This window comes from Vigna unguiculata, chromosome 7 (assembly GCF_004118075.2).
Source record: "Vigna unguiculata cultivar IT97K-499-35 chromosome 7, ASM411807v1, whole genome shotgun sequence".
NCBI lineage: Eukaryota > Viridiplantae > Streptophyta > Magnoliopsida > Fabales > Fabaceae > Vigna > Vigna unguiculata.
In genome coordinates, this window is record NC_040285.1 from 3,640,984 (window position 1) to 3,668,565 (window position 27,582).

At 32.6% G+C, this 27,582-nt stretch overlaps 3 protein-coding genes across 3 annotated transcripts; 1 reads left to right on the forward strand and 2 right to left on the reverse strand.

The window, feature by feature from the left end:
- Positions 1–2,305: 2,305 nt before the first annotated feature.
- On the forward strand, positions 2,306–4,471 carry LOC114190637 (2-oxoglutarate-dependent dioxygenase AOP3-like). Its single transcript, XM_028079598.1, has 3 exons — positions 2,306–2,703; positions 3,661–3,979; positions 4,133–4,471. The coding sequence occupies exons 1-3, from the start codon at positions 2,321–2,323 to the stop codon at positions 4,373–4,375; spliced, it is 945 nt and encodes a 314-aa protein (XP_027935399.1). The 5' UTR covers positions 2,306–2,320; the 3' UTR covers positions 4,376–4,471.
- A 4,004-nt stretch (positions 4,472–8,475) lies between these two features.
- On the reverse strand, positions 8,476–11,110 carry LOC114190531 (2-oxoglutarate-dependent dioxygenase AOP3-like). Its single transcript, XM_028079457.1, has 3 exons — positions 10,595–11,110; positions 9,731–10,055; positions 8,476–8,964 (listed from the first exon to the last, which is right to left on the reverse strand). The coding sequence occupies exons 1-3, from the start codon at positions 10,972–10,974 to the stop codon at positions 8,743–8,745; spliced, it is 927 nt and encodes a 308-aa protein (XP_027935258.1). The 5' UTR covers positions 10,975–11,110; the 3' UTR covers positions 8,476–8,742.
- Positions 11,111–22,106: 10,996 nt separating this feature from the next.
- On the reverse strand, positions 22,107–26,560 carry LOC114191510 (triacylglycerol lipase SDP1-like). Its single transcript, XM_028080712.1, has 3 exons — positions 24,352–26,560; positions 24,000–24,143; positions 22,107–23,744 (listed from the first exon to the last, which is right to left on the reverse strand). The coding sequence occupies exons 1-3, from the start codon at positions 25,768–25,770 to the stop codon at positions 22,797–22,799; spliced, it is 2,511 nt and encodes an 836-aa protein (XP_027936513.1). The 5' UTR covers positions 25,771–26,560; the 3' UTR covers positions 22,107–22,796.
- Positions 26,561–27,582: the final 1,022 nt, after the last annotated feature.

Below are 27,582 nucleotides of genomic sequence, written 5' to 3' on the forward strand. Positions count from 1 at the left end.
ATAAAAATGTTTTGTCACTCATAAAATATCAAAGACACGAAAACAATTAAATTAATAAAAACATTCTACTTGGATAAAATGGTGAGATGCATCAAATAGAAAAAAAAAAAACAAAACTATAAAAGACAGAGACATGAGGAATTTGACAACGTATTGATGTTTTTTTAAACTAAAATAAACCCTACAATTGTGTTTTTGAAATGAAAATAAACGTTGGTTTATTAATGTTATCTTCCCTTGGTCCCCTTATTGATTTGCATTGGTCAAAGTTCAATGAAATGGACCTTCCAACCTCACAGAATTATATTATATATGGTTTTGTTAGGTTTCCCATATGACCAAGAAAGAAAGAGCCAACGCATAATCAATTAATGCATTTTCTTGGATATTATATTATTACTATTAAAATGAATTAGCATTTGGCAGCTTCATTAATTGTAATTAAAATTCAAATATTTACAATAAAACCAATATTTTGTTTGAAATCATGATTATAACAAGAGTGGTCCTAAGTGTTGATTAGTCACTGAGGGACACATTTGGCTATTAATTTCTAATTCTATATATAACATTATGAATTTGGGACCACAAAATCAAACAAATAACAAAGAGAGAGACCATAATTCTATAACTAAAAATCTGGGACCAGAAAATGAAACAAAATTGGTATTGACATCAATTCAAAATAAAATATATAGAGAAATAATTCTATAATATTAAAATCTGGGACCAGAAATCAAACAAAATTGGACGTATATAAATATATATACACGTCCAATTTAAAAATTATCGCACGAATAATTTTCTTTAAATTGATGAAAAAAAAAATAATAGTTATCTCTATTGACGACAATCGAAAATTACAAAAATGATTGAACACAGACGTGAACCTTGATAAAATTATATTTCAAATAAAAATTTAGTTAATTTTATCCTATCAACATTAGATTGTAAGGTAACGTAAGTAATTGAATTTTATTTTAATGAATAAAATATTAGGTAAATCAATAATTTAAAATATAATTATTCTTATATTTAGTTTTTTACTATAAGAAAAAAAATTACAACTTTACAATCATTTTAATAATTATATTAATTTTATTTGAATTTAATTAATATTTAAAATAATTGAGCCCGAGTGTAATATTTAATAATTGTGAGAGTTGTATAATTATGAAGTGTATTTAAAAAAATAATAATATCTAGAATTTTAAATTTAAAAAAAAATTAATTAATTATTAAAATTAATTTTAAGAAAAATGCATATAATGGTTTTTAGAAATCAAATATATGTTTAATTATATTAATTATTAATAAAATTTAAATAAAATTAAAATATTTAACATTATTATAATAAATATAAATTTTTTTATTATACTAAAAATAAGATTATGGCTACTTGAAAACAATATTTTATTCTAAAGTAATTTGATTTAAAAAAATTTACAATCGCTTTACTTTAATATATAATTTAATGTATATAGTAAGTTTCTACTAATTGATACCGTTATCATAATTCATAATCCAACGTACTCATATCCATTATCTGTGGAAAAATGATAGTTATAGTACACTATTAGCCAATACATTTTTTATATATAACTAAATTGTAATTTATATTATTAAATTTTAAGTATATCATAACAGTTTAATTAAATTAAATTAAATTATGCATTATATTTTCATTTTTCATTTTTTAAGTTCAGAAAAGCATTTTAAGATGAACCAATTAAGAAAATTGAGATATAAATAAATAAAAGATTAATGTAACATATTTATTTTTTTAATATGAATTAATTCATATATTAAATATTGTTACAAGCATCGAACTTTAATAATTTTTTTCTGACACAAACTTTTATAATATTTAACAAATCTATATTTATTTATTTTTATGTGATATTAACTTTATTGTGTAGGTTAGGTTGCCGTATTATTTAGTATAAGTTAGCCACCAGAATGAACCTATCATAGAGTGGTTTGAGGTTCATTAGAAAAAAAAATTTGTATATGATTAGAGCCTTGACACTTTTAACCATTAAAAGTATTGGATTACAAATTTTTTTATGAAATAATGTTTAATTTTGTTATTTTTAGTGAATGTAAAAATTAAGAAAAATAATTTTTTAATAATTAAATTTTGATAATTTTCTCGTGACATCTTCGCTTTTAATTTTTTTGTTTTTTTTTGAGTTCGTAAGAAAAAATTATAAAATTTCCATTGTCAAAAATATAATTGTACAAAAATTAAACATATCGTGGAATTATTAACATATGAGGTTATATATAGTACTAGAAATCTTAAAAAGACATTAGAAAGATGATGGAAAGGCAAAGTGTGTGTGAATATCCTCTTCCTGTTGTTGACTTCTCCGATGAAAACATGAAGCCTGGCACTGATACATGGGTTGCAGCATGCGAAATGGTGCGGAGAGGATTTGAGGATCACGGTTGTTTCCTAGCACACTTCGACAAGGTTGGTCCAAACCTTATCAACTCCGTTTTCCATGCAATGGAACAACTCTTTGGTCTTCCATTGGAAACCAAAAGAACAAAAACCAGTGAGAAACCCAACCATGGCTACACTGGACAAGTACCCACATCCCCTCTCTTCGAATCCTTCGCCATTGAAAATCCATCCAACATTCAAGATTGTCAGAAGTTCTCAAACATTATGTGGCCAACAGGAAATCATCATTTGTGGTACTTATAATCAAACTTTCATCTTTGTGTCTGGTTTCTTGATTTTTTTTATCCGTAAGAAAAATTATATTTCAACTCTCATTTTTTATTTTCTGATGTGGCTTAATGTGAGTTACTGATTCTTTCAAAGAAAAAAAATAAAGGAATAAATGATGAGAATAAAAGTGGAAGTTGTAGTATTATTGTCATATCGATAAATATTAGTTATTAGATTTTGTTAATGAGTGGAGTTGAACTCACAACATTTCCTATTCTCCTTTCTAAACTCACCAAACCAATCTTATCTTAAGTATTTTGAGAGAGAATCACCGGAGAGATTTATAATACCAATGAGATATGAGTCCAATCCACACATAAGGGATTGATACCACTCTTAACCCAAAACCTAAGGTTTTGGGTAAAGAGTGTCATCAATCTCTTATGTGTAGGTTATGCTCATATCTCATTGGTGTTGTATCTTTCCAATGATCTTCTCTCGAAAGATCCAACAATGGTATCAGAGCCAAAGGTTTGTGTGATGATCAACTCAGACGAGGCCATGTATCGAAAGTCTTTATGACAAAAGGTCAGCGTGTTCCGTGTGTCCAGTTTTGTGAATGGCAGGACAAGGAGTACAAGTAAGAGGGTACTCGTGGCATGAAAGCTTCTGTTCGAGAGGGAAGTATATATCAATGTGAAGGGACTCACACTTGATAGATTATTGAGAATCCAAGAATGAGTTTAAGTCTCACATTAAGTAAATATAAGAAAGTTGAAGATCATATAAGAATGAAGATCCATAATTTGATTATCTTAAGATTTTGGGTTAAAAGTGGTGTCAATCCGTTATGTATGAGTTGGGCTCATGTCTCATTGATGTTGTATATCTTCCAGTGATGTCTCTCGATAGACTCGACACATCTTATTTCTCTAAATTTTAAATGTTGTTAATTAACTAATTTTTATCTGTCTTATCAGTGAAAGTGTGAACGAGTATGCGAAGTTATTACAAGAGCTGGACCGAAGCGTGAAGAGGATGGTGTTTGATAGCTATGGCCTGGAGAAGGTGAAATGCGAGTCGTTCCTGGAATCAACCGATTATAGTTTTCGAAGCTACAAATATATGATACCTGCGATGGATGAGAGCAACGTGGGGGTCAATTCTCATACGGATTCAACCTTTATAACCATACTGCATCAGAGAGTCGATGGATTGGAAGTTAAATTGAAAGATGGAGAATGGTTTCCTATTCATGCCTCACCTTTCTTTTGTGTCTTGGCTGGTGATGCATTTATGGTAAGCTTCTATCATCACTAAACGAATATTTTGGTTTCTAAACTTACAAATATGATAATTTGATCGAAAAATTTTAATTATTTGAATTAGAGTGGTGTCAATTTATAATGTGTGGGTTAAAATTATATTTTATCGGTGTTCTATATTTTGTAGGTGTGGAGTAGTGAAAGGATTCGAGCTTGCGAACACCGTGTGATACTGAAATCAAAGGTAACAAGGTACTCTTTGGGGTTGCTTTCATACAGTACTAAGATGGTGCAAACATTAGAGGATTTAGTCGACGAGGAACATCCGATACGCTATAAGCCATTCGACCATTATTCGTACGTTGGTTTTCGTTTCACAGAAGAAGCCATAAAGTGTACAAGTCGTATCAAAGCTTATTGTGGTATTTAATTTCATGCAATCTATGTATCTTAATTAGTTGATGACTTTTTCATGTATATATGTTATATGACATGTTTAAATGAATCTTATTTCATTCCGTTCTTACATCTTAAAACGGTCATTCATTATTTACACTACATTTGATATCATAAGGTTGATTATATAAATTCATTTCAACAATTAAAATGAGAAACTCTTGGAAATATAGTTATACTAATCAACAAATAAATATTAATTACTACAATGTCAACTATTAAAAGAATTTAAAGTTTATATTGAAAGTATAGATTTTTTTTTTCTTAAGTTGGCTTTTACCACCCGTACAGGAAGGAGATTTGACAACGGTTCTTTTTCTCATTTTATCTCGGGTTTGAAATCGAGATATATTGGGACGAGATCAAAAGAGATCCTTTTTAGTCTCGATTGTCACCCGAGGCCATAAAATTTCTTTTATGTCTCGATTGTAAAAAATTCGAAACCATAAGGTTATTTTCTGCCTCGGGTCATAGTGAACCGAAGCCATACTATTTTTTAAAAGTTTTCTTTTCTCGTTTTCTAAAACTATCATCAAAATGCAAACTGCAGAATTACTCAGATCATCGTTGTATTATAAGTAGTTCTTCAATATCACAGACCAAATACAACACATGGTACATATGCAGCACATTTTAATCATGGAAATGCCAATGCCGCAACAGTTTTCTTCAGCGGGCCTCGTATTGGACAATTGCACAAAAAACACTATCTTAAGTACAGTACATAAAAATCATGCAGCTAAAATGTGCAAAGTTTATATTAGATATGATAATTTTTGCCAAGTCCAAGTAGTTCTTCCAATGGATATGCCCAAACTTGTGTCTAGCTATTAACAAATCATTTTCATGATGCTTCATACTCATTAACACTAGAACTGAGCGAAAAAGGTGAAGAAAAGAAATGTTCACTTGGAGTTGGAATATGCTACGAAGTACTTCCAATTCTGAGATAGAATAAAATCATCTTTATAAAATAGTCCACACCACACTTTACTATAATCAAATTCTCATAAAATAATCAATTAAGTTTTGAAAATTGTTTACAAGAACAAGTGTTTTAGAAAAATTCAAAAAGGAAAAAAAATCCGCTAATAAATGCTTTCTCAACTTCAAATGCTCTATTCAAGTGCTCAAAGAACAAACTTATAAAAAAGAATAACGCTCAATTACAAACACCTCTATATATGCTCTGCGACATACAAGTTTTCAAAAATCAAAAAACAGATTTCAAAAGACTAGACAAACAAGGCCTTAGTTTGTATAATGTTAAACAGGACTGAACCGAAGAGCTAGAAACAGAGAAACTTGTTTTAAAGCAACACTCATCTCTAAAATTTCACTAAAACATTATAAACAATCATAAATGAAAGAGAGAATTTCTAACAGCAAAGAGGATCACTGATTAGTTCTAGTATTTGAATTAATGAACTTAAGTGAAGAAGACAAAAACATAACTCCGCAAATGTAGCTGACCGGCTCAGGCTGAGAATCCATTGGTGATTCCCGCAAACTATAAAAGAAGAAGGTTCTAGGCTTTAGGTTTCGCTTCGAACCTGATGCTGAAGGAGGCGCAAGAGACTCGCCGGAGTAGTGGCATAGAGCAGTGAGAATGTTTGTCGTCAAGTGGTGGCTGTGGTGGACCGTGGCGAAGTGGTGCGACGGAGGGCGTGACGGTGGCGCAATATGGTTGCTTTTCGCGTGCTGTTCGGTGGCGAAGCAATACCGGTGACGCTAGCTTCGTGGTCGGAGACGCAATCGGCGATGGAGGGTAACGGAGGACACAATCGCGACGGAGGGCGACAGTGGCGGAGAGAGAACGCTGCGTTCGCGAGAGAGAAGATGAACAGTGATGGGTTCGCGAGATTTGGGACCCTAAATAAACAATATGACCTCGGTTCTGTAAACACCCAAGACATAAAGTGTTATAGGCCTCGGTCCTGTGCCACCCGAGGCCAAAATATTTGTTGTAAGTGGCAATTTTGTATTACTGAGGGACACTAACGGGTTATAGGCTTCGGTTGGTGAATAACCGAAGCATAAAACAAGTTATATGCTTCGGTTGGATAAAGACCCGAGACAAAAAGGTTAGAAAATTTTTAAAAATGTCACCGCCTCCTTATAGGTTTCGGTCCCGTAATAACCGAGGCTTATAAGACGAGTTAAAAACCAGAATCTGCACTGGTGTACCCACACAGAAAGTTCTGATTCCAAGTCAAATTATACTAACCAATATTAGAAGTGAGAACATTTTACATTAATGACAAGATGATCTGGAATTTAAAACATGAAACACCATTTTTTTACGTATGTAACACCTTTTTATGTTGGTTATGCATATTAAAGGTATTTTAAATGTCAACTATAGGGCCATCACCGATGTAGAATGTAACTTGTGTTTTAAAACATGAATGCTGGTTTTAGGTTATTATGAACTTGTAAAATTAAAATGAGCAAAATCTATAAATATACAACTACATTAGAAACCAAAATTTGTATTCAAATAAATTATTATATAGTTTTACAATTTTACAAATAAATTATTATATAGTTTTACAATTTCCAAACTTTCAAGAATACCATAAGAAGATCACTAATTATCAACGGACACAATTCGTCAATAATAGCAAAAATTCGTTGATGATTTGAGTTTACGAACAACAAAAAATTCATCGATAAAATGATTATCAAGAAATTTTACTGACCAATTGCAAAATTTGTCAATAATTATCAATGATCGCAAATTCGTTGGTAGTTACAGACGATCACAAATTCGCCAATAAATATATTGATAATTATCAACGGATTCTAGATGTCAATGAAATCTATCAAGAAATGTTGTGCTTCGGTCTTTTTCTTTTCCTTTTCTTTCTTCTTCTTCTTATTCCTCTTCTCCCCCTCCACCTCTCCTCTCCCTCCATTATTGTTGTCACGTTCATCGTCTTTGGCTCAGCATCCTCCTCCTCCTCCCCTTCCTATTTCTCTTCCTCTCTTCCTTCTCCTCCACCCGTCTTCCAACTCCAACAACAACCATTGTCACTATCGTCATCAACTCTAGCTTCTTCTCCTTCTTCTCTTTTTCTCACCCACCCCTTAATATATAAAAAAAAATCTCATCAAACTTTGGTGAGAGATTTACTAATTTTACCAACAAATTAATGGATGAAAAAAAATATATTGGTAACACATAATAATTATAAATTACTAATGAAATTTACTAATGGAATCGACTATTAAATATATTACCGACAAAAATATTTGTCAATGATACAAATTTTAATTTATCGACGAATTCATTATTCATGGATATTTTTGTCAATAATTTTAATTTTAATTTTTTTTATAAATTTGATTTTACCAATAAATTTATTTTTGTCATTTAATTTTTAACAATAATAATGAAAATTCTTGTAGTAGAATTAGGTTATTCATCCATTCCTAACATCTTCGATTGTTTTCACGCTCAGTAATTTATTTTTTTCTCTAAATATACTTGCAACATAAATTGATGGAGGAGTATAACTTTGTGACATATATATGTAAATTGTTAAAGTAATAATAAGACATTATTTTATCCACCTCCAACGAACAATGATTTTTCTTTTTCAATAAAAAACAATTATCATTCACCATTTATAAAAAAACTGTATAGAAAAAAACATAGTATACAAATAAACTGATTGTTTTGTATTTATATAAAAGGCAAACAAATATTGTTAGTTTCTTATACAATCATAACACTAGTGCAAGGAAGGCAAACGACAACGGTTATTTTACACTTTTGACTTCGGATTCGCACCCGAGACATATACTGTCGAGGTAAAAAGACTCTTGTTTATGTCTCGGTTATTAACTCGAGGCAGAAAAAGTAGTTACTGTCTCAGTTTCCTCCAACCGAGATCTAATTGTGTATCAAAAATAAAAAAAAATTTCGACGGTGCAGCGGCGGTGGAAACATGTTTTTCACATCATATAGTTATTTAAAAGTCTTAATGATAATATTGTTAATTAGCTGATAGTACAAACATGTTTTGTTAGTGTATATATGGTTATTATTTAAAAGTTTAATGCCCAAAGTACTAAATAATTAATTATAATTTCGAGGAATTTCTATGTGTTACACCTAATTTTGTCTACACTGGAATTTGGATAATAAATTATCCCTAACATGTTCATCATCCCGAGTTCTCGAATTTTCTATCCCATGTCAAATCCATACATGGATTCACTTTCACACTACAAGCCAAATCAAGAACACGTAACAGAGAAAATACTAAAATCACGCATGAGAACCAAAGCGCAGTGAAGCTCTTTCTAAAGAAAAAACAACATATGAAAAACATATCACACACCACAATAAGCTTTCATATTAGCACTGTAAGTGAAGTTTAGCAATCCAAGATGATGAAAGGGCTTATACTGCACTGGGTGTTCTTCATCAATAAGCTCTTCAGGCACTTTCAGAATTCCTTTGGAGAATGCAAACAGACCAAGAGAGTACCTTGTTTCATTCCCATTCATCACAACCTTATGATTAGGGGACTGTATTCTGTCATTGCTCCAAGCCTGTATTATTAAACTTCTCCGGTCACAACATAGCACAAAATATTTCTCCACTTTTTCTCCTTAATTGTTACAAACAATTAGTTTGATTTATGTAATATCATAATAACATGAATTAAATATGTTTTTAGTTTCATATATAAATTTAGATATAGTTTTGTTCTTCAATTTTAAAAATTAATAGGTACTAGTAAGTCGGACGTCTCATCTTTCCAACTTTATTACGATGGAAAGACGGGATAATCTTAGGATACCCTGACCTCGTCAATGAGACAGGAAAAGGCAGCAAGAGGCCTGTTTTCCGAGGCATAAACTTGTTGCAATGACACAGCACATTTAAGTAAAGCGTAGTGAACAAGAAATCAGATTTCCGGACAAGCCTGATCACCTCCTTAGCAAACAAGTGCGCTCCGACACAGAGCACTTTGTTGAGACCATCGGTCATTACCAAGATGACTCGATTAAGAACCATCTTAAGTAGTGGAAGTTCTTTTAACCTATCAGGTGAAATTTTTTTGGACATGTTAAATAGTATTTCAAATAAATATTTAAATTATTTATACTATTTGACACGTTTCAACTCAAATATTAATTTAAAATATATTTTAACAAATAAGAAAAGAAGTCATTAAATTAAAAGGACTGTATTCATTTATTTTAACATCTTTATTTTGGGTTCACTTGAATTTCTCGAATCATTAAGTTAGAAGTGTAAAGGAAGTAACATAAATGAAAAATATGGCTTAAACAAGTGTAAATTTGTTCTGACCATGAGTCCATCACCAGCCATGACGACAAAGGAAGATGTTGAAGAGAAATCAACATGAATCCAGGCACCATTCCTTGTCTCCACCATGAGTGCATTGACATGATTTTGGTGAAGAATTGTGGTGAAGCTCTTGTCTGTGTGAGCCACAAGACCCAGTTGAGGCTCAACCTTTTCTGGTGCTGTGTGTGCCAAAAGCCTAAGTAGATAACTTGTAGAGCCAATGTATGAGTCATAGTACTCTGAAAGACCATAACTTTCAAATATCATTCTGGCCACCATACGATCCAATTCTTCTGCTACCTTTGCATACTCAAATATATATTTACTACATAAATCCACAACAAGGTACTAAAACCACTTAGTATATAACAATGGAAAGGGTTAAATAAGTTCTTCTACCTTCAAAATGAGTCCTACCAAAATTCCTACTTCCAGTTTTTTAATGTCTTTTTACCTTATATATGTTTAATGAATATACTAATTTAATTTTGACAGTGATTATATCAGTTTCTAATTAAGAGTGTTAATATATATATATATATATATATATATATATATATTTATTTATTTATTTATTTATTTATTTATTTTTAACATGATAATAGACTTTTAAGTAATGTAGGAGTACTGGACCCAGAATAAATATTTGGGTCTTGAAGAGAATAACATGATAATTAAGCTTTGATATCATCGTATTATATCTACTTCAACTTTACCATTTATATCTCTTTTATATATAATGATTTTGCATATAACCAATAAAAAGTACTAATTTTGAAAATACAAAAAGTTTATCTTAATAGTTATTAATACCATGATCATGTAAAACAATTGAGTGAAGCAAGAAATTATATGGGTGTGTACCAAAATTGATGATTGCCTTTTGGCCACATTTTGTGGGCAAAACTTTGAATTCCCTCTAGGGTTGTTCCCTCATCTATTCCCATGCTTTGGTGGAGGGGAATCTGTGGGAGTTGTCCTACGTAGCCTTTCAATGGTGAACCCTCATATGTGTTTCTTTGTTTGGTTTCATGTGAGAGATCGAAAAGCTCCTTCATGGAGCAGAAAACACCATTTTCGAGCTCTTCACAAGCTTTATCATACACAGCTACAAAACATCCATGTTCTTCAAGTGCTTGCCTCACACTTCTGCATCTTTCTAACCAGGAATCGCTCCCTGGCTTCGAATCTTCCATGCTGAAATCTAGAACAGGAATCATAGGATGTTGTTCTTCAGAACCCATTGTTTATGATGTCTGTCTTAATTATTTGTTTTGCTAACTAGTTTTGAATACTGCTTCAAATTGGATTGATTTTGAAGTTTCAACTCAATAGAACATTATTTACGTTCTTTTATAGAATAATAATGTGTGTATCCAATGTGATCATTTCCAAACAGCAATAAAGTTGGGAACAGCTACACATCACTTCAAACTAAACACTTAATTGAGGCATAAAATTTCACTAATATGACAAACTAATTAAATTAAAGAGTTTTTCTAATATTATCCGTATATGTTAAAGCCAAAAATGTCAATTTATATGTATATGAATATTTTTTAATCTTCTAAAATATTATATATATTAATGAATTATTAGAGTGGTCCTGAGATTCCTCTGGACTATTAGTCAAGATTAAGTTATATAATGATATTTTAGTAATTAATAAATTAATTGCTTTTCAGTCTTAGGTAATATATTTTGTCCAACTACGTAACTTTTATTTGTATGGGTGACAAAGACTAAAAAAATAAAAATTATTTGACAAGTATATGGAGATTTTACTTTAATTTTCAATTGTAAAGTTTAATTAAAAAGGTGTGTTGTACGTAGCGTTGAGTAAGAATGAGATAAAGGAAATTAACTAATTAAGTAATGTATATAACTTATACGCATAGATTGAAATAACTTAGTCTTTTCTAATATTTCATCTATGAACACTAAAAGCATTTATAAAATACTAATTTTTCATATATTTGATAAAATTTCAGCATTAAAGATTATATTATAAGGAGTTAATATATATCAAGATTATACCATTATCACTACAAGAAAAAGTAATATTATCTACTACAGAAATCCGTATATAACACACAAAATTCGTAGGTAAAATAGATTTACCTATGGATTATCTACAGACAAAAATTCGTAGATAAATTAGTCGTAGCAAATTTACGTACGGATTTATCGGTAGGTAAATTACTTACCGATAATTTATCGGTAGGTAATTACCTACCGATAAATTCGTAGGTAGATTTTGTGTGTTACGTACAGATTTCTGTGGTAGATAAGACAACTTTTTCTTGTAGTGTGATAGCAAAAGAATGTTTTTAAAACTGGTTGTTTTTTAGTTTTTTAACAATTGGGTAAATTTCTTATAGAATATTTCAAAATTTTAAATTTGTAAAATTTGTTTAGTTCATGCATTACCATCTTTAACCAATATAAAAAGTATATTTTATATTTTATATATATATATATATATATATATATATATATATATATATATATATATATATATATATATATATATATATATATATATATGATATCATGACTTCCAAGTTTTATTTTTGTCTACCAAAACTAGGAATAATAAGAAGTAGGAATAGATACGAAATAGTGTCATTTTCAGAAAAAAAACATCATCACATTATTTGTCTCGTACACGTGTAATATTTGCAAAAAGAAAATACATATCAATTATTTGTAGTAACAAACACAAAGGGTTCGCATTTTTAATTTTTAATATTTATTTTTAAAATACATATTAATTTATAGATCAATAATATTTATTTTTAAAATATATATAATAAATTTTAAAATAGTTGTTAAATAAAATAATTGTTAAAGAAAAATTTTTAGAATAACAATCAAAATAAAATAAAATTAGAAAAAACAGTTAAAAAAGAATTATAAAATAAATAATTTTTGAAATAATAATTAAGAGTAAAATTAGGAAATGAAAATGGACACAAAAAGATGAATCTTATATATTATTATAGATATTTATGAGATCCATCGATTTTCGTGTATATATATATATATATATATATATATATATATATATATATATATATATATATAACTAAAGTTATTTAAAAACAATATCTTAAAATATAAATTCAGATGAAAAAAATTAATTTTTAAAATGCCATTCAAATAAAATTGCACTGTTAATGTAAATATACTTTATCTTTTATAAAACCAAATTTAAACTAGTTGCACCACAACATATAAAAAAATTTAAATTAATCTTTTTAAAAATAAGTTCAAATTTTTGAAGTCTAAATACAAAAATATTAAATCATATTTTAAACAACTATTCAAAAGTTAATATTTATTTTATTAATCAAATTATTTTGATCACTTATTTTATGAAAACTTTCAATCAAAATTCACTAAATAAATATTCATGGATCGGGTACATAATAACTAGAGATGGCAAATAAACTCGTCCCCGTGGATATTATCCGAATCCGTCCCCGTTTTGACGAGGAATCCCCGCATTGGGTATGAGTATGGGAAATCCCCGACTTTTTCAGTTGGGTATGGGGATAGGTATGGAGATGTACATATCCCCGCCATAATACTCGTCCCCGCCATATCTCTATTCTCGTTTAAATTATTAAAATATCTACAATTAATTAAGTAACCATATATATATATATATATATATATATATATATATATATATATATATATTCTATTTTTTGTTTCTTTTAATTATTTGGTTTGTCATGAAACTTATTCGCATTTCCAAAATAATTTTTATCTTATCATAATCTTTATGTAATTATGTTAAAATGATGTATATTAATTAAAAAAATTTATGCTCACATTTGAATATTTTTATTTTTTTAATATTTTTATTTATTATATATTTTCCTTTCACATGAGAATGTTTATACTCTCAATTTAAGGTAATATATAAAAAAATTCTTTACTTATTATTATTATTATTAATTTTTGTTTAATTTGAATAACTCTTTTGTTTCATTAAAATAATTTTCGTTATTTTTCAACCACTGAGTATATATGTTGATATTTGAAAAGTTTTCTTAGTTCTCTAAGATATTTTTCATCTTATCATACCTTAACTATACATTTGATTTCCTTTGTGCGATTTCTTTCGATAGTCTCTCAAATTATTTCTAAAACACACATTTGTTAGTTTTTTAATATTTTTATTTATTGTTTATTATTTTCATCATGTAGAATAATATTTCGATATATTCTATCTAATTATTTTTTATTTTATAACTCATTATTAATCATACTGTAATTTTTTCACTTTAAATTATGTTTGAAGTGGTTAAAATTATAAATATATATATATATATATAATGATATTTAAGAATAATATATGATAATTCAGTACAAGAAAAACATGAAATAGTGACTGATTTAGTCATTAACTCATATCAATCACTATTTTTCGTCATTGGTGGTAGTAGTTGATTTATTGTCTGAATTAGTGATTAAATTAGTGACCAATTCAATGATCGAATCGGTTCTTGATTTAGTAACCAATTTAATTACTAATTTATTTGTAATTTGATGACAACTTTTTTGGTCACTAATGATATTTCTATTTAATTTTAACCACTTCAAACATAATTTAATAATTAGTTTTCTAAGGTATTTTTCATCTTATCACATCTTAATTATACATTTGATTTCCTTTGTGCGATTTCTTTCAATAGTCTCTCAAATTATTTCTAAAACACACATTTGTTAGTTTTTTAATATTTTTATTTATTGTTTATTTTCATCATGTAGAATAATATTTCGATATATTCTATCTAATTATTTTTATTTTATAACTCATTATTAATCATACTGTAATTTTTTCACTTTAAATTATGTTTGAAGTGGTTAAAATTATATATATATAATAATATTTATGAATAGTATATGATAATTCACTACAAGAAAAACATGAAATAGTGACTAATTTAGTCATTAATCCATATCAGTAGCTATTTTTCGTCATTGGTGGTAGTAGTTGATTTATTGTCTGAATTAGTGATTAAATTAGTGACCTATTCAATGATCGAATCGGTACTTGATTTAGTGACCAATTTAATTATTAATTTATTTGTAATTTGATGACAATTTTTTTGGTCACTAATGATATTTCTATTTAATTTTAACCACTTCAAACATAATTTAATAATTAGTTCTCTAAGGTATTTTTCATCTTATCATATATTAATTATACATTTGATTTCCTTTGTGCGATTTCTTTCAATAGTTTGTCAAATTATTTCTAAAACACACATTTGTTAGTTTTTTAATATTTTTATTTATTGTTTATTTTCATCATGTAGAATAATATTTCGATATATTCTATCTAATTATTTGTTATTTTATAACTCATTATTAATCATACTGTAATTTTTTCACTTTAATTTTATAAATAACTTTTATTTACTACAATATAAAAATTTAATGTAATTGCTATTAATATTTTTTTGTCACTATCCAACATATATTGAAGTTCAAAAGATACAAAATCTATGTCAAAATTTTATTATTATATTTATTATTTGTTCTTTGTGTCATTTTGATCAAGTGACGTATTATAACTTTTATTAGTGTATAAAAAAGAGATTCATTAGAATTTAAATAATTAAAGTAAACAAACATTTAAAATATATTTTAATTTGAATATTTGTTTTCCTTTTATATTTTTTGAAATATTTTTTTATTTTATCAACTAAGTTCATCAATGTTGTAGTTTACAAATTTAATAAATGTTTTAGTTCTCATAAAATTTTATTTGGTATTCTAATCTAAAATGTAGACAATTATAATTTATTTTAAAGTATTTGATATGGAAGAAACAATCATCCTCCTAATATTAAATATTTGATAATATTATGTTTTCTTTACCGTAATTTTTTTTCTTTTATAAAAATTAATATTAGTTAGAACACGGGTACGGGTATGGGTACGAGATTATATCCGTTACCCGGTGGGGATGGGGATGAGACAAAAGTTTAATACCCGTTGAGTTTGGGTATGGAAATGGGATGAATTTTTGATGCGGAGATGAGTATGGGATAACGAAACCCGTCCCCACCCCGCCCCGTTGTCATTCCTAATAATAACCATACCTTCAACGAGCAGGTAATTAAAATGTTTGCAGATATCCATTTACTAACTGGTTATTAATTTAGTCATCAATATCTTCATATATGATATTTTTTCTATCCTTAACCAAACCCCTTGTATTATTAAATGAAATATAGCATCAAGCAATTGAATTATATTTAGTAATAAACTGTTCACATATTTTGTTTTGATGGGAGGCATAATTTCTATAAAAAAAATACAAATCTTCCTTAAATGATATTTCTTTTTTATATTTCTAAAATTATAAATATGTGTTACTATTGAATCTTCCTCACTTGATGAATAAACCAACCAAGACCACATATTGCGTACAATACGAATGAAATCAATTTCAATTTCAAATCTTACACCTTAGAAATACTCAATATCACACCTAATAACACCATATTATGTCTTTCGGAGGAGGTATTATTGACAATACACCAGATGATTACAAAGTCCGGTTGGCGATTGTTCCTTTTGCCAGTAGGGCACTTCAATGGCACAATGCTTATGTTAAAAACATCGGATTACCCAATTTACCCTCTTGGGATTTGGAGAGGTATGTGATGATCCTATGGCAGAATTAATGAAACTAAGACAACAAGAGTCGATTACCGGAGGAACACTAACTGAGTTGTTTCCTTGGAGGGCTAAAACATGATCTTCAATGATGGTATGCATGTTCCACTCGGTTTCTATACATAAAGCATTTTCCTTGGCAAAATTAGATGAATCCAGCACCCATTCCACCCCATCATCAAAACCATTTAAACATGTCCCTGCCAACATGCCTCCTATACTGCCTAACCCATCTAAGTCATTTGACACTTTCAGACCTCAAACACAAATTACAAAAAGCCTTACCCCAACTTAGAGCTATCAAAATGGATAACCCAGCCTGTCTTACTCAATCCCTCACGGGTTGATCACTTAGTAAGTCAATCCAACCCGACTCACTTATTAACGAGTCAAAAAATTCGAACCCAACCCACTACAAGTTGGTGTGTTAAACAGATTGGCTCACGAGTTCACTTAATTAAAAAAAAATACAATTTTTTTACTTTTTTTAGTCAAAACTAAATTATAATTCTAATTAAAATCTAAATAAATTTTAATACAATCCAAATACAAACTAAAATCATAAAAATACAAATTATCTATGTGTTGGCTAAAAAAAACAACCTAATATGACCCAAATGCAAAATCCAACTTAATAAAAAACACTGTGTGACCATTTATTTGCGGGTTGGTGAGCCAACCCGACTCACCACGGGTTCAACCCAGGTGAGCCGGGTTCTAGGTGAGCCGGGTCAAAAATCAACTTGTATTGAAATTTGTAAAAAAAATTTAACCCAACTCGGCCCGAACTTGTGATAAGCCAGGTTGGCTCGGGTTCCAACCCATTTTGACAGCTCTACCCCAGCTTATATGAGTGCATGACGTGCCAAGGGTTTATGTTACTTTTGTGATGAAACCTTCACTATGGAACATGGTCTAACACCAAAAATTTACAAATTCATGTTATGGAAGTTGAGGAAATGACATAAACCTTAAACGTACATCCCTTGCCGAGGAAATCGTGGAGCACGACACTGTTGACCTGGTAATTTCTATGAATGCTATGAATGGTTTGCCTAGTTTTAAGACTATGAGAATCACTAGTTATGTTAGCAAGAAACCCTTGCATGTGCTCATTGATAGTGGAAGCACTCATAACTTTCTACTTATGAAAAGGAGTTGTTGGCAGTGGTATTTGTAGTTTAGAAATGGAGACATTACTTGTTGCCTAAGAAGTTCATTATTAGAACTGACCATAAGAGCCTTAAGTACATTTTGGATCAGCGATTAACTACTACCTTCCAACAAAAATGGCTTGTCAAACTCTTGGAATTTGACTTTGACATTGAATATAAGCCAGAACGAGATAATGTTGTGGCAGACACTCTTTCTAGAATGGATTGTGAAGATTCAATTGTATGTCAACCTATGTAGGTTCATCAACTCGATTCTAACCTACATCAGAAAATAAAATTATCGTGGCAAAATGACCATTCTATACAGAAAACAATTGTAGAAATCAAGGATAATACAGCCTCTCATACGCACTTTGAATGAAAGCGGGAGGAGTTAAGAAGAAATGGTAAGTTGGTGGTAGGCAAAAATGAAGAGTTAAGAAAGACTTTACTATAATGGTTGCATGAATCAACTGTTAATGGAAGAGATGTTACCCTCAAAAGATTGAAGGTCGTTGTGTATTGGAAAGGCCTCACTAAGGATGTTAAAACTTTCGTCCAAGGATGTAAAGTTTGTCAAGGTTGAGTCGCATGTTGTACTTGCGCACTTGGTGAAATATCTCTTCGAGGTCTTGCACATGCTCTACGACCGTTTGAGATTTTACCACCATGTCGTCGACATAAACCTCCATCCTTCATCCAATCTTATTTTAGAAGATTCTATCCATGAGGCATTGATAAGTAGCCTCAACGTTTTTTAGACCGAACGGTATAACGTCGTAGTAGTAATTCACCTGATCGGTTATAAATGTCGTTTTTGTCCTGTCTGGGGCGTACATGGGGATTTGATTGTCTCTCGAGTAGGCGTCGAGGAAGCTTAACACCTTATGGTCAGATGCTCCATCGATCAGCCGATCGATGCTTGGCAAGGGATATGCACCCTTGGGGTAGGCCTTGTTCAGATCCGTGAAGTCTGTGCACATTCTCCATTTTCCACTCGACTTCTTGACCATCACCATATTTGCTAACCACGTTGTGTACTTAACCTCTCGGATGAATCCTGCTTCTAAGAGTTTCTTGACCTCGCTTTCCACCACTTGCCTTCTTTCCTCTCCCATCTTCCTTTTCTTTTGCGCCACCGTCCGGGCTTCTTTGAAGATTGCCAGTTTATGGGACATGGCCTCTAGGTGAATGTTGGGCATGTCTGCAGTTGTCCAGGAAAACAGGTCCTTATTTTTGCAGATCACATCGGTGACAAGCTTCTCCTCTTCGGGGCTGAGTTGGCTGCCAAGTTTTGTCACTTGTTATTTCGTCTTGTCGATCGGTAGGTCTTTGGTTTCTCCCTTGGGTTCATGCAATCTTTAGTATTTGTTCAGGGGTCAAGATCAGCCATCGCAACCTTTTATCGATGGTGCTTCCTCGGTCGGGAGTATGGGACCATCTTGAGCCCGGCGGCATAGCACTCTCTAGCAATTTGTTGATCAGCGTGGACCGTGCAAATTCCTCCCTTGTCGGCTGGGAACTTCATGGCTAGATGTGGGGTGGAGACAATGGCTCCGAAAGCATTTAAACAAGGTCTCCCTAGCAAGACATTGTAAGACGTGTTAGCCTCAACCAAAAGGTAATGCACTCTTACCTCTCGCCCATCGCGCCTTTATCCAATCTTGGTTCACAAGTTCAGGTAGCCTCTGATGTCTACCTGCTTGCCCAAGAACCCGACAATCTACTCGTTGTATGGGATGATCAGGTTTTCAGAAATATTCATCTTCTGAAAAGTTTTCCAGTACAGGATGTTAACGAAGCTCCCCTGATCCACCAAGACTTTTCCTATCCCGTATTCTACGACTTCGATGGATATGGCCATCAGATCATTATGATCTAGGTCCGACGCCTTGAAGTCCTTGTCAGTGAAGGTGATCGGTAGCATCGTTCGCGCATTCTTTTCCTCTAAATGGACTGATTTGAGAGTTCGAATGTGCCTAATCCGAACGAAGGAACTAGATCCTCCTTCGACGAATCCTCCTGATATGGTGTTGATGTACTCTCGAAGGGGTCGTTCCTTGCTCCTGCTCCTGCTACGATCACGTCGTGCTGAAGAGTTCCCTCTCTTCCGATCAGGCTCCTTTCTTAATCAATCAGTTCTCTTTGATTGGGAAGAGGATCGTACCAGGCTTCTCTTCCTGGCGGGACTACGCTTCAGTCGTTCCTATTTGACATACTTCTTTAATTGCCCTGACCAGATGAGCTCCTCGATCTTGTCACGAAGAGTGTAACATTCCTCTGTAGTATGTCTGATGTTGCGATGATAAAGGCAGTGCTTACTTCCGTCGGCGTCTACGGGTGGTGGCTTCTTTCGAGGGGGAGGGAGGGAATCCACATTGAATGCCTCTTGTAGTATTTTGGCCCTCGGGACAACAAATGGAGTGTAATTAGTGAACTTGGGACCTTTTTGGTCGATCGGCTTTCCAGTCGGTGGTCTGTTACTCGATTTGGATGTGTTTTTCTCGACGACGATCGACGGCTCGGGCTTTTTGTTTTAGGCTATGAAATTTTGCATGTCTTCCATTTGCGTAAATTGTGTCGCTCTTTCCCGCAATTCTTCCATCGTCTTAGGTGGTTTGCGGCTAATCTAGTCAACGAAAACGTCGGGCTGCAGGCCATACGAGAAGTGATGTCTAGCGATCTCATCACTTAAGTCTTTAATCTTGACCGACATTCTGTTGAAGCGATCCATGTAACTCCTTAGGGATTCATCCTCTCCCTGACGGACATTTACCAGGGCTGCCTGAGTGAGAGTGAGTGGTCGGAGCAGTGCAAATTGTGTGCTGAAATGAGCCTTCAGTGTGGCGAAACAGTCGACACTGTTTGGTGACAGCTCGAAGAACCATTCCAAAGCTTCTCTTGTTAGCGACGAGGAGAAAACCCGACACTATATGGGATCGCTAACGGCATGGAACATCATCTGGTTGGAGAAGGTGTGGAGATGATTATCCGTTTGTCGTCCCATCGTACTTGTCGAAGGTCGGCATCTTCCACCGATCAGGCAGCGGGATCTCAAGGATGAATGATGTGAAGGGGAAATTACCTTCAGCATGGACCATCATCCAAGACAGGTGTCTTCCCCGACTGACCCCAGAGCTTTCGACTACAATTGGGATCAGGGTTCCCTTCGAGACTAATGTTTTCTCGACTCGCGAGGTTGTGGGTGGTCGGCTCCAAGAGTTTGGAGGCGACTTTGTTGATGCTCGTTGTCCATCCTTGGTTGGGCACGACTCAACCGTGTAGGGTCCGGAATCGTCGGGGTCGAGGGGATAGGATTCCCATCTTTTTGTTGAAGGGTTGCATTTTCCTCTTGTAAAACACACAGTTGGGCCTCATAATTCATCTACATCTCATCCATCCGTTATTGCAGCATCCTAAGCATTTCCCTAGTTTCGGCCTGTTCATCTGTTGCTCATCTTCCTTCAACGTTGCTCGTCATGTTTCTTGTGGTTACCATAAGGGTTTTTCTTTATATCGATTGCTCGGCCACACGGTGGGCACCAAAATATCGAGTATAGGGACTGAGCACCTATCTAAAACATTCGCTTGGTCTTTTCTACTTAACATTTCGTCTTCTTGTCACCGTTTCTTCCTTTTGGGGCCGATCCTTCGTTCAGTAGACTAGACGATCAGGGTACCTGTCAATTAGGCACCGATACTTAAGTCAGTTCAAATTCGTTCGGAGGTATGCAATTAATGTTGTTCTAAATGCGAAGTAAAAGTTCTCACCAATTTACCTTGGACCCCTATTTATAGTTGTTGATATGGGTATATGATTAAGGTTTTTTTAATTACGACCCAATTGCTTTTTAAACTTGATTAATGACTTGTTTTATTTTAACCAGATGTTATCTCAAAGTTATCTTTTTGGCTGCCTGACTGACGTAGTTGAGCGTCCGCACTCTGATCGACTGTGTACTTGTTGACACCCAGTGATAAAGGGTGTCAATGTGATTTTCAGTTGCTCATCGCCAGATCCACTGGTCGTTGCGGGTGGCCTTCGGCCGCTTTTCCTCGGAGACGCTCGGTTGTGACTCCCTAAAATCACTCCGGAGAAATTACCACATTAACAACCTGTTAGATAGTCCGCCTATAGCGGACAACCTTCAGCCGCTTGTTCTTAAGCTGCCTTCGGTTCGGCCACTTATTCTTGGACCGCCTGGCCGAAGGACTAGTTGGAGGTGTTGATAAGTCATATTGTACACCCAACTTTATAAGTAGTTTTTTTTTGAAAATATTGAAGAATTTATATAAGTTTGGTAAAATAATGTTGTACAACGACCATGTTTGACGATAAAATTATTGTTTGTTTTTACTTAACGTTTATTAAAGGTCTTACTACCACACTTATTTATGATCATATCTATAATTCATGAGATTTATAATACTAATAAATTTAAACTCAATTCCACCTCATTTTATAAAACCAACACAATAAAATAAGCCAAAAAGGACAGAGCAACAGCAGAGAGGGGATGTAGTGTAAAGTGAGTAGATTTCATTCATCTATACAAAAGGTAGCTACAAATTTCAATCTATTTGTGGACTGAATAAAACTGAAAATAGAAACCACTTCTCTTCCTTATTCATCTGCATCACACATTTTGGTCAACATTCCAATTGATCAAACAATACATAGATTCTTGACCAGAGAATGACGGAACATGTTTCCCCGTAAGCACTTCTAAAAGTGAAAATAAAGAGAAAATGCGATGAACTTTTCCATACATACGATTAGCTTATGTATAAGTTAATTTATGGAAACTCTCTCCTTATTTTTCTGAATGTGTTAGAAATTCAATATAATTCCAAAGTTTCACGTAAGATAAAAATAATAAGATGATTATTATATAAGCAGAAGAACCCACCCATAGATCTATTTTTTTAAGAACCCACCCATAAATCTATTTTTTTAAGATTTTGGATTAAAAATGGTGTTCAGATCTCTTATACGAACTTTTCATAACCCATTGATACCAAACCTCCCCGTGTCTCCCCATGTGAAAAACCACACGGAATGTGCATTTTTTTACTATACATAAGCTAATTTTAGCTTAAAGAGAATCTCAACCTTTTTTTTCTTTTCCTTTAGAAGAACTTGGGGAGAAGTTTGTCCAAACCCTAGATGATATACTGATTCTATCAGCAATATGAACAATACTTTGGTGTTAACTGTCAGCAGCAATACTTTGATCCATACCTGTAGAATTATATTCTAGTTTATCAGTTAAAGACCTTAACACTGTGGATTCCTCATCACCATTTTCAGAAGCTGAACTAGAAGCATCTATCTCCTTCCCTGGAAAGTCAATTTGTACACATTCAACCACTTCATTGTTAGAAGTACTATGATCCTGATTCCAGTTTGAAGGTGTCAAGTCTTCTTTCTTGACAACATTGAACACAATCCCATTGTGGATCATTCCAGGCTGCAGAAGATCACCTTCAGTTACCAATATGTTAGATCCATTCATGGCAACCCTGTTGCCATTTTCTTTCTGATCATATTCTGTGATCTCGAAGCACTTATCAGCAGTTGTGTGCCTTGAACTGTGATGCTGAAAATCACGAGGGCTACTCTGAGTCACCTTGCTTCTGTTCAGTTCAGTGTCAACTTCTAAGTTTTGGACAAAATCAATGAACATATCAGATGATGAAGTTCTCATCAAAGGCCCACCGGATCTGGTCCAAGAATTCATGTCAGCACTTTCAGATTCACTGTCACTTGCCTCATGATTGCTACGATGGGACTTCCAAATTTTACCAGTGGCTCCTCTGGGACTCATAACACCATGATGCAATGAGGAAGTAGCCTCTGCATAAAGATCTTCTAGGGACCCTGTAGAATTCTCTCGAGCTATGATATTCCACGAGGGAATTCTTCTTGAACCACTGAATTTGCCCATGTTGGGGAGACCATGAGAAGCAGCAGCAGCTCTCTCGGCACTTCTTTTCAGACGCCTCGTATGATTGAGAATTGCAACAGACTCATCAAGAGCAAGCTCAATTCCACAGTTTGCTTTTATGGCAGAAAGCTTCTCCCAAGTGCCTCTTCTCCCTTGGTTAGTTGCCTTCTGAAGTTCCACATAAGAAGGGTTTTGTATGATCTTTAAGTACTGGAGCATGATGAGAGAAAAAAACAACATCCACCAAAGTTAATCACTATTCAAATGAATCAATATCTGATCAGATATGAATTTTAAGTCTAATTCAACCTTAAAATTAACTTGTAAAGGGAAGTTTGCACCTATTTATATACTATAAAATTGTCTTATCTCTAAATAATCTCCATCAAATTATTTGTAAACAAATTTTTGAACCACTTTCAATAATACTTGATGTTGTGCATTTAATTGTTCTTGAGCACATACCTGAGAAAGAGTTGCAGGCATAACAACTGTTACATCACCCTCCCAGTCTTGAGCAAAGAGCTTGGCAAGCCCACCTAATGGAAAGCCAAGTTCCAGTACTTGATCACATCTATGTTTCACCTCCATCTCTACTAGATGAGCAAGCTACAGAATTGAAAACCACATTGGATTAGTTATAACAATCAACTGATGTCATAATGTTTTATCTAAGTTGTTATATTTCAGTAAGGAACAGAGGCCGAGTTAAGGGAAAATGTAGAAGTGAAAAGTTCAGTTAACAAACAAAATAAACCAACACATGAACATTTATGTATGTATTATCATTCACAGAGGTTGGAGCCCATGGACATACCTTAGCTGCAAAACTACCTCCATAAGCTCGTATAAACTCTTTCAATCTCAATAATGGTGTAATATGGGGATTGGCCTGACTAACTATAAAATGGTTGACGTTGAACAGCTCTTTCAACTGCATCATAGGCAAATCCATCTCCAAGCTACCATCCCTCCAACGGCGCACTGGAGTAGAACCCTTTTCAGGACCCAAATTAAATGGAGGATGGTAAGGAACAATCTCTCCACTTCTATTTTTTGCCATCAATTCCTGAGCCTCAAAAAGGCCAGGAAAGGCACAAGAAGCAGTGACTGCACTCCATATAACAACATGAGGTGAAGTCAAGTAGTTAAGACATCTAGGTGGTTCATGCTTTCTTGGGGAACAAACTGTAATCCCAAGAATTCGACCTGTCATATCATAAGCTTCTTGAAATGTAAGATTGCTTGTTAGATTCCTCAGCATCACTTGCAATTGTCTGATCTCATGAACTGCACCAAATGTTGCAACCCTCTTCACAACTGTAAAAATCCCACCTATTTGATCAAAAAACTGTAATGAGTGCAGTGAATCCTCAAAAAAGTTCTGAAGCTCGGGCCAAGACCTAGTGGCAACAATGGAGCACATAACGGATCCTACACTTGAACCAGCAATTATCCTCGGCAAAAGTTTGTGTTCTACCAGTGTTTTAACCACTCCAAGATGAAAAGCTCCAAGGGAAGCACCCCCACTTAACAATAAAGCTGTCCTCCCAAATGCATGTCTAGTTTCATGCATGAAAGAAACCTTTTCTTCCAATGCAAGCTCCTCCGAATCAGAGTTGCACACCATTCTCAACTGAGTTGTTACCTCATCAATATACTCCTTGATTAGTCTTGGCATCTGAAGCCTACCTTTGTGGAGTTCAGGGTTACACATATTACCAAGATTCCTAACAAGATCTGCACGCATACAAAATATTATATCCCTAAGAGATCCCTCTTGCCTGCGATGGCGAAGCTCTTCAAGCTTGTTACTCACCAGCTCCACATCATAAAAGTCTGATTCATTCATCTTTGGTGTCTCTCTATCAAGCATTTTGGCTGCATGAGCCCATTCCTCATAGGTCAATGCAGATCTCATCATATTTCTCCAAAATTTCCTCCTATATACCATTTCAGCCCTCACCTTCACTTTGGCGTAGCGTTTCAACAAGAAAGCAACTATTGTCATCATTGCCAATATCCCCTGTGGATTTCTTGGGTGCAACCATGACACAATGGGTCCCCAAAATCTCCTAAAACCATAGAAGACATCCAACAACACAAAAAGTATCTGATGCTTCAATTTTAACATAGATTTGCAGAAAAGAACCCTGAAAGCAATAGTCCTACCAAGAATGCTAGAAGGGCCAATCGCGAAAGGGTCAACCCTAGCCTCGTTACTTATATGATCCATTCTTAGACCAAAACGATGAAAGTAAATACTTTTCTTCTCAAAAGCCAAACCCTTAAGAGATTATGTACTCTAAAGGAGTTTGGACGGTACAATATGGCCTTTTTATGATACCATCAAAAAGTAAATCTGAAAGGCAACGCTTTTACAATCGGAACGTCTGTTACACCAAAGAAAAGCGTACAAAGGAATTAACTTTGCATAAAACTCCCACGCAGTTGATAAATGGATAAAATTAACAAGGAACCAGTCAAAGAGTGATATCAACAAAAGGGCACTGTGTAAGCCGAAAGATCATACATCACAACGGCACATTCGATTTGTGGATGATTCCATCAGTGATGTTGAATAAAAAAGAAGCAAAAGAACACAACTTTTGGGTACAGAAAAGGTTCTGAATCAAATCTTGGATTCCAGGGGGACGATTCTCCGGAAGCAGAACACAGATCAGATTGGATACAGAAAAAGGGGTCAAAACAAATGTGGTAAAGTAGGATTGCTGATGGAATGAAATGAAAAGAAATGGTGATAATATATGAAACAGATAAATGTTCCCGCTAAGCCAAGAAGAGAAGGAAAAGGCTTAGCGAGAAGAAAGAAAAGTGGTCGTTTACATGAGGAACACGATAACTATGATTTGGAAGTTAAAAAGAAATGAAAAAGAAGGAAAAGGGACATTGGGATTTGCGAAGAGAAGATAAAGTTGAAGTAACGGTGACGCGGGAGCCAGAGAGAAAAGTGCGCCGTGGCTTGGCTGTTGACGCTGAATTCCAGCAGTACAACTAAAGTTCCGTACTTTCGTTGCTAACTGTTTTCCCACATCAATAAAAAGGTGTATAACATGTTACATGGATAGAAAATAAAGTTATATTATTATATTTATATAATTTAAAAACAAATATTTTTCTTTAATGTAAAAACATAAATAACTACATATCTTTGGAAAAATGGTTATATAGCCACTAAAACCTACATAATACTTGTAGAAGTTTATCTAAAATAATACTAATTATGAAATATAATTGAAAATACTTTGTTTAAAATTATATAAATCAAAATATATCCAAAAATTAAATTTATAAAAATATAGCTTTCATTACATAAATTAACATAAGGTTTTATAATATAAAAAATTTTAAAATTTGAAATACATCTTCTCTAAATTTCAATATTTTTTTATTTCCATTTACAATATAATATGTTTCACACGTAATTTATTTACAAAATCATTATAATTATTATTATTATTATTATTATTATATATATATAGATAGATATATATTAACCACAACAATTTAATATATATTAACTAGAACAACAATAACTTGTATTTACATCAACAAAAATTTCACACTACCAACAACAATACTTTCAAACGAACATCCAACCAAAAATTTAAATACAGTAAATAACTAATAATTTCTTTAACAATATAATTTCATTCTCTTAAAACAAATACAGCACAATTAAATGTATAATATAATTAATTATTTTCTTAAAATCAACTATAATGAATTTTTTAATTCAAAATAAAATATAAATAATTTAATATATATATATATATATATATATATATATATATATATATATCACATAATAATTAAAATATACAGTAATAAACTTGTTGTATATTCCGCAAACATTTGCTCTCAAATATTTTTCAGTAAAACTACACCATTAACATTTTTTTTTCAATTCTTACTTCATTTCCTTTTTCTATATCCTAACCATGTGATAACTTCACTAGATGTTCATAATTAATAAAAGATAAACTCTATTGAAATCAAATCAGGATCAATTCAATGATGACTTCTT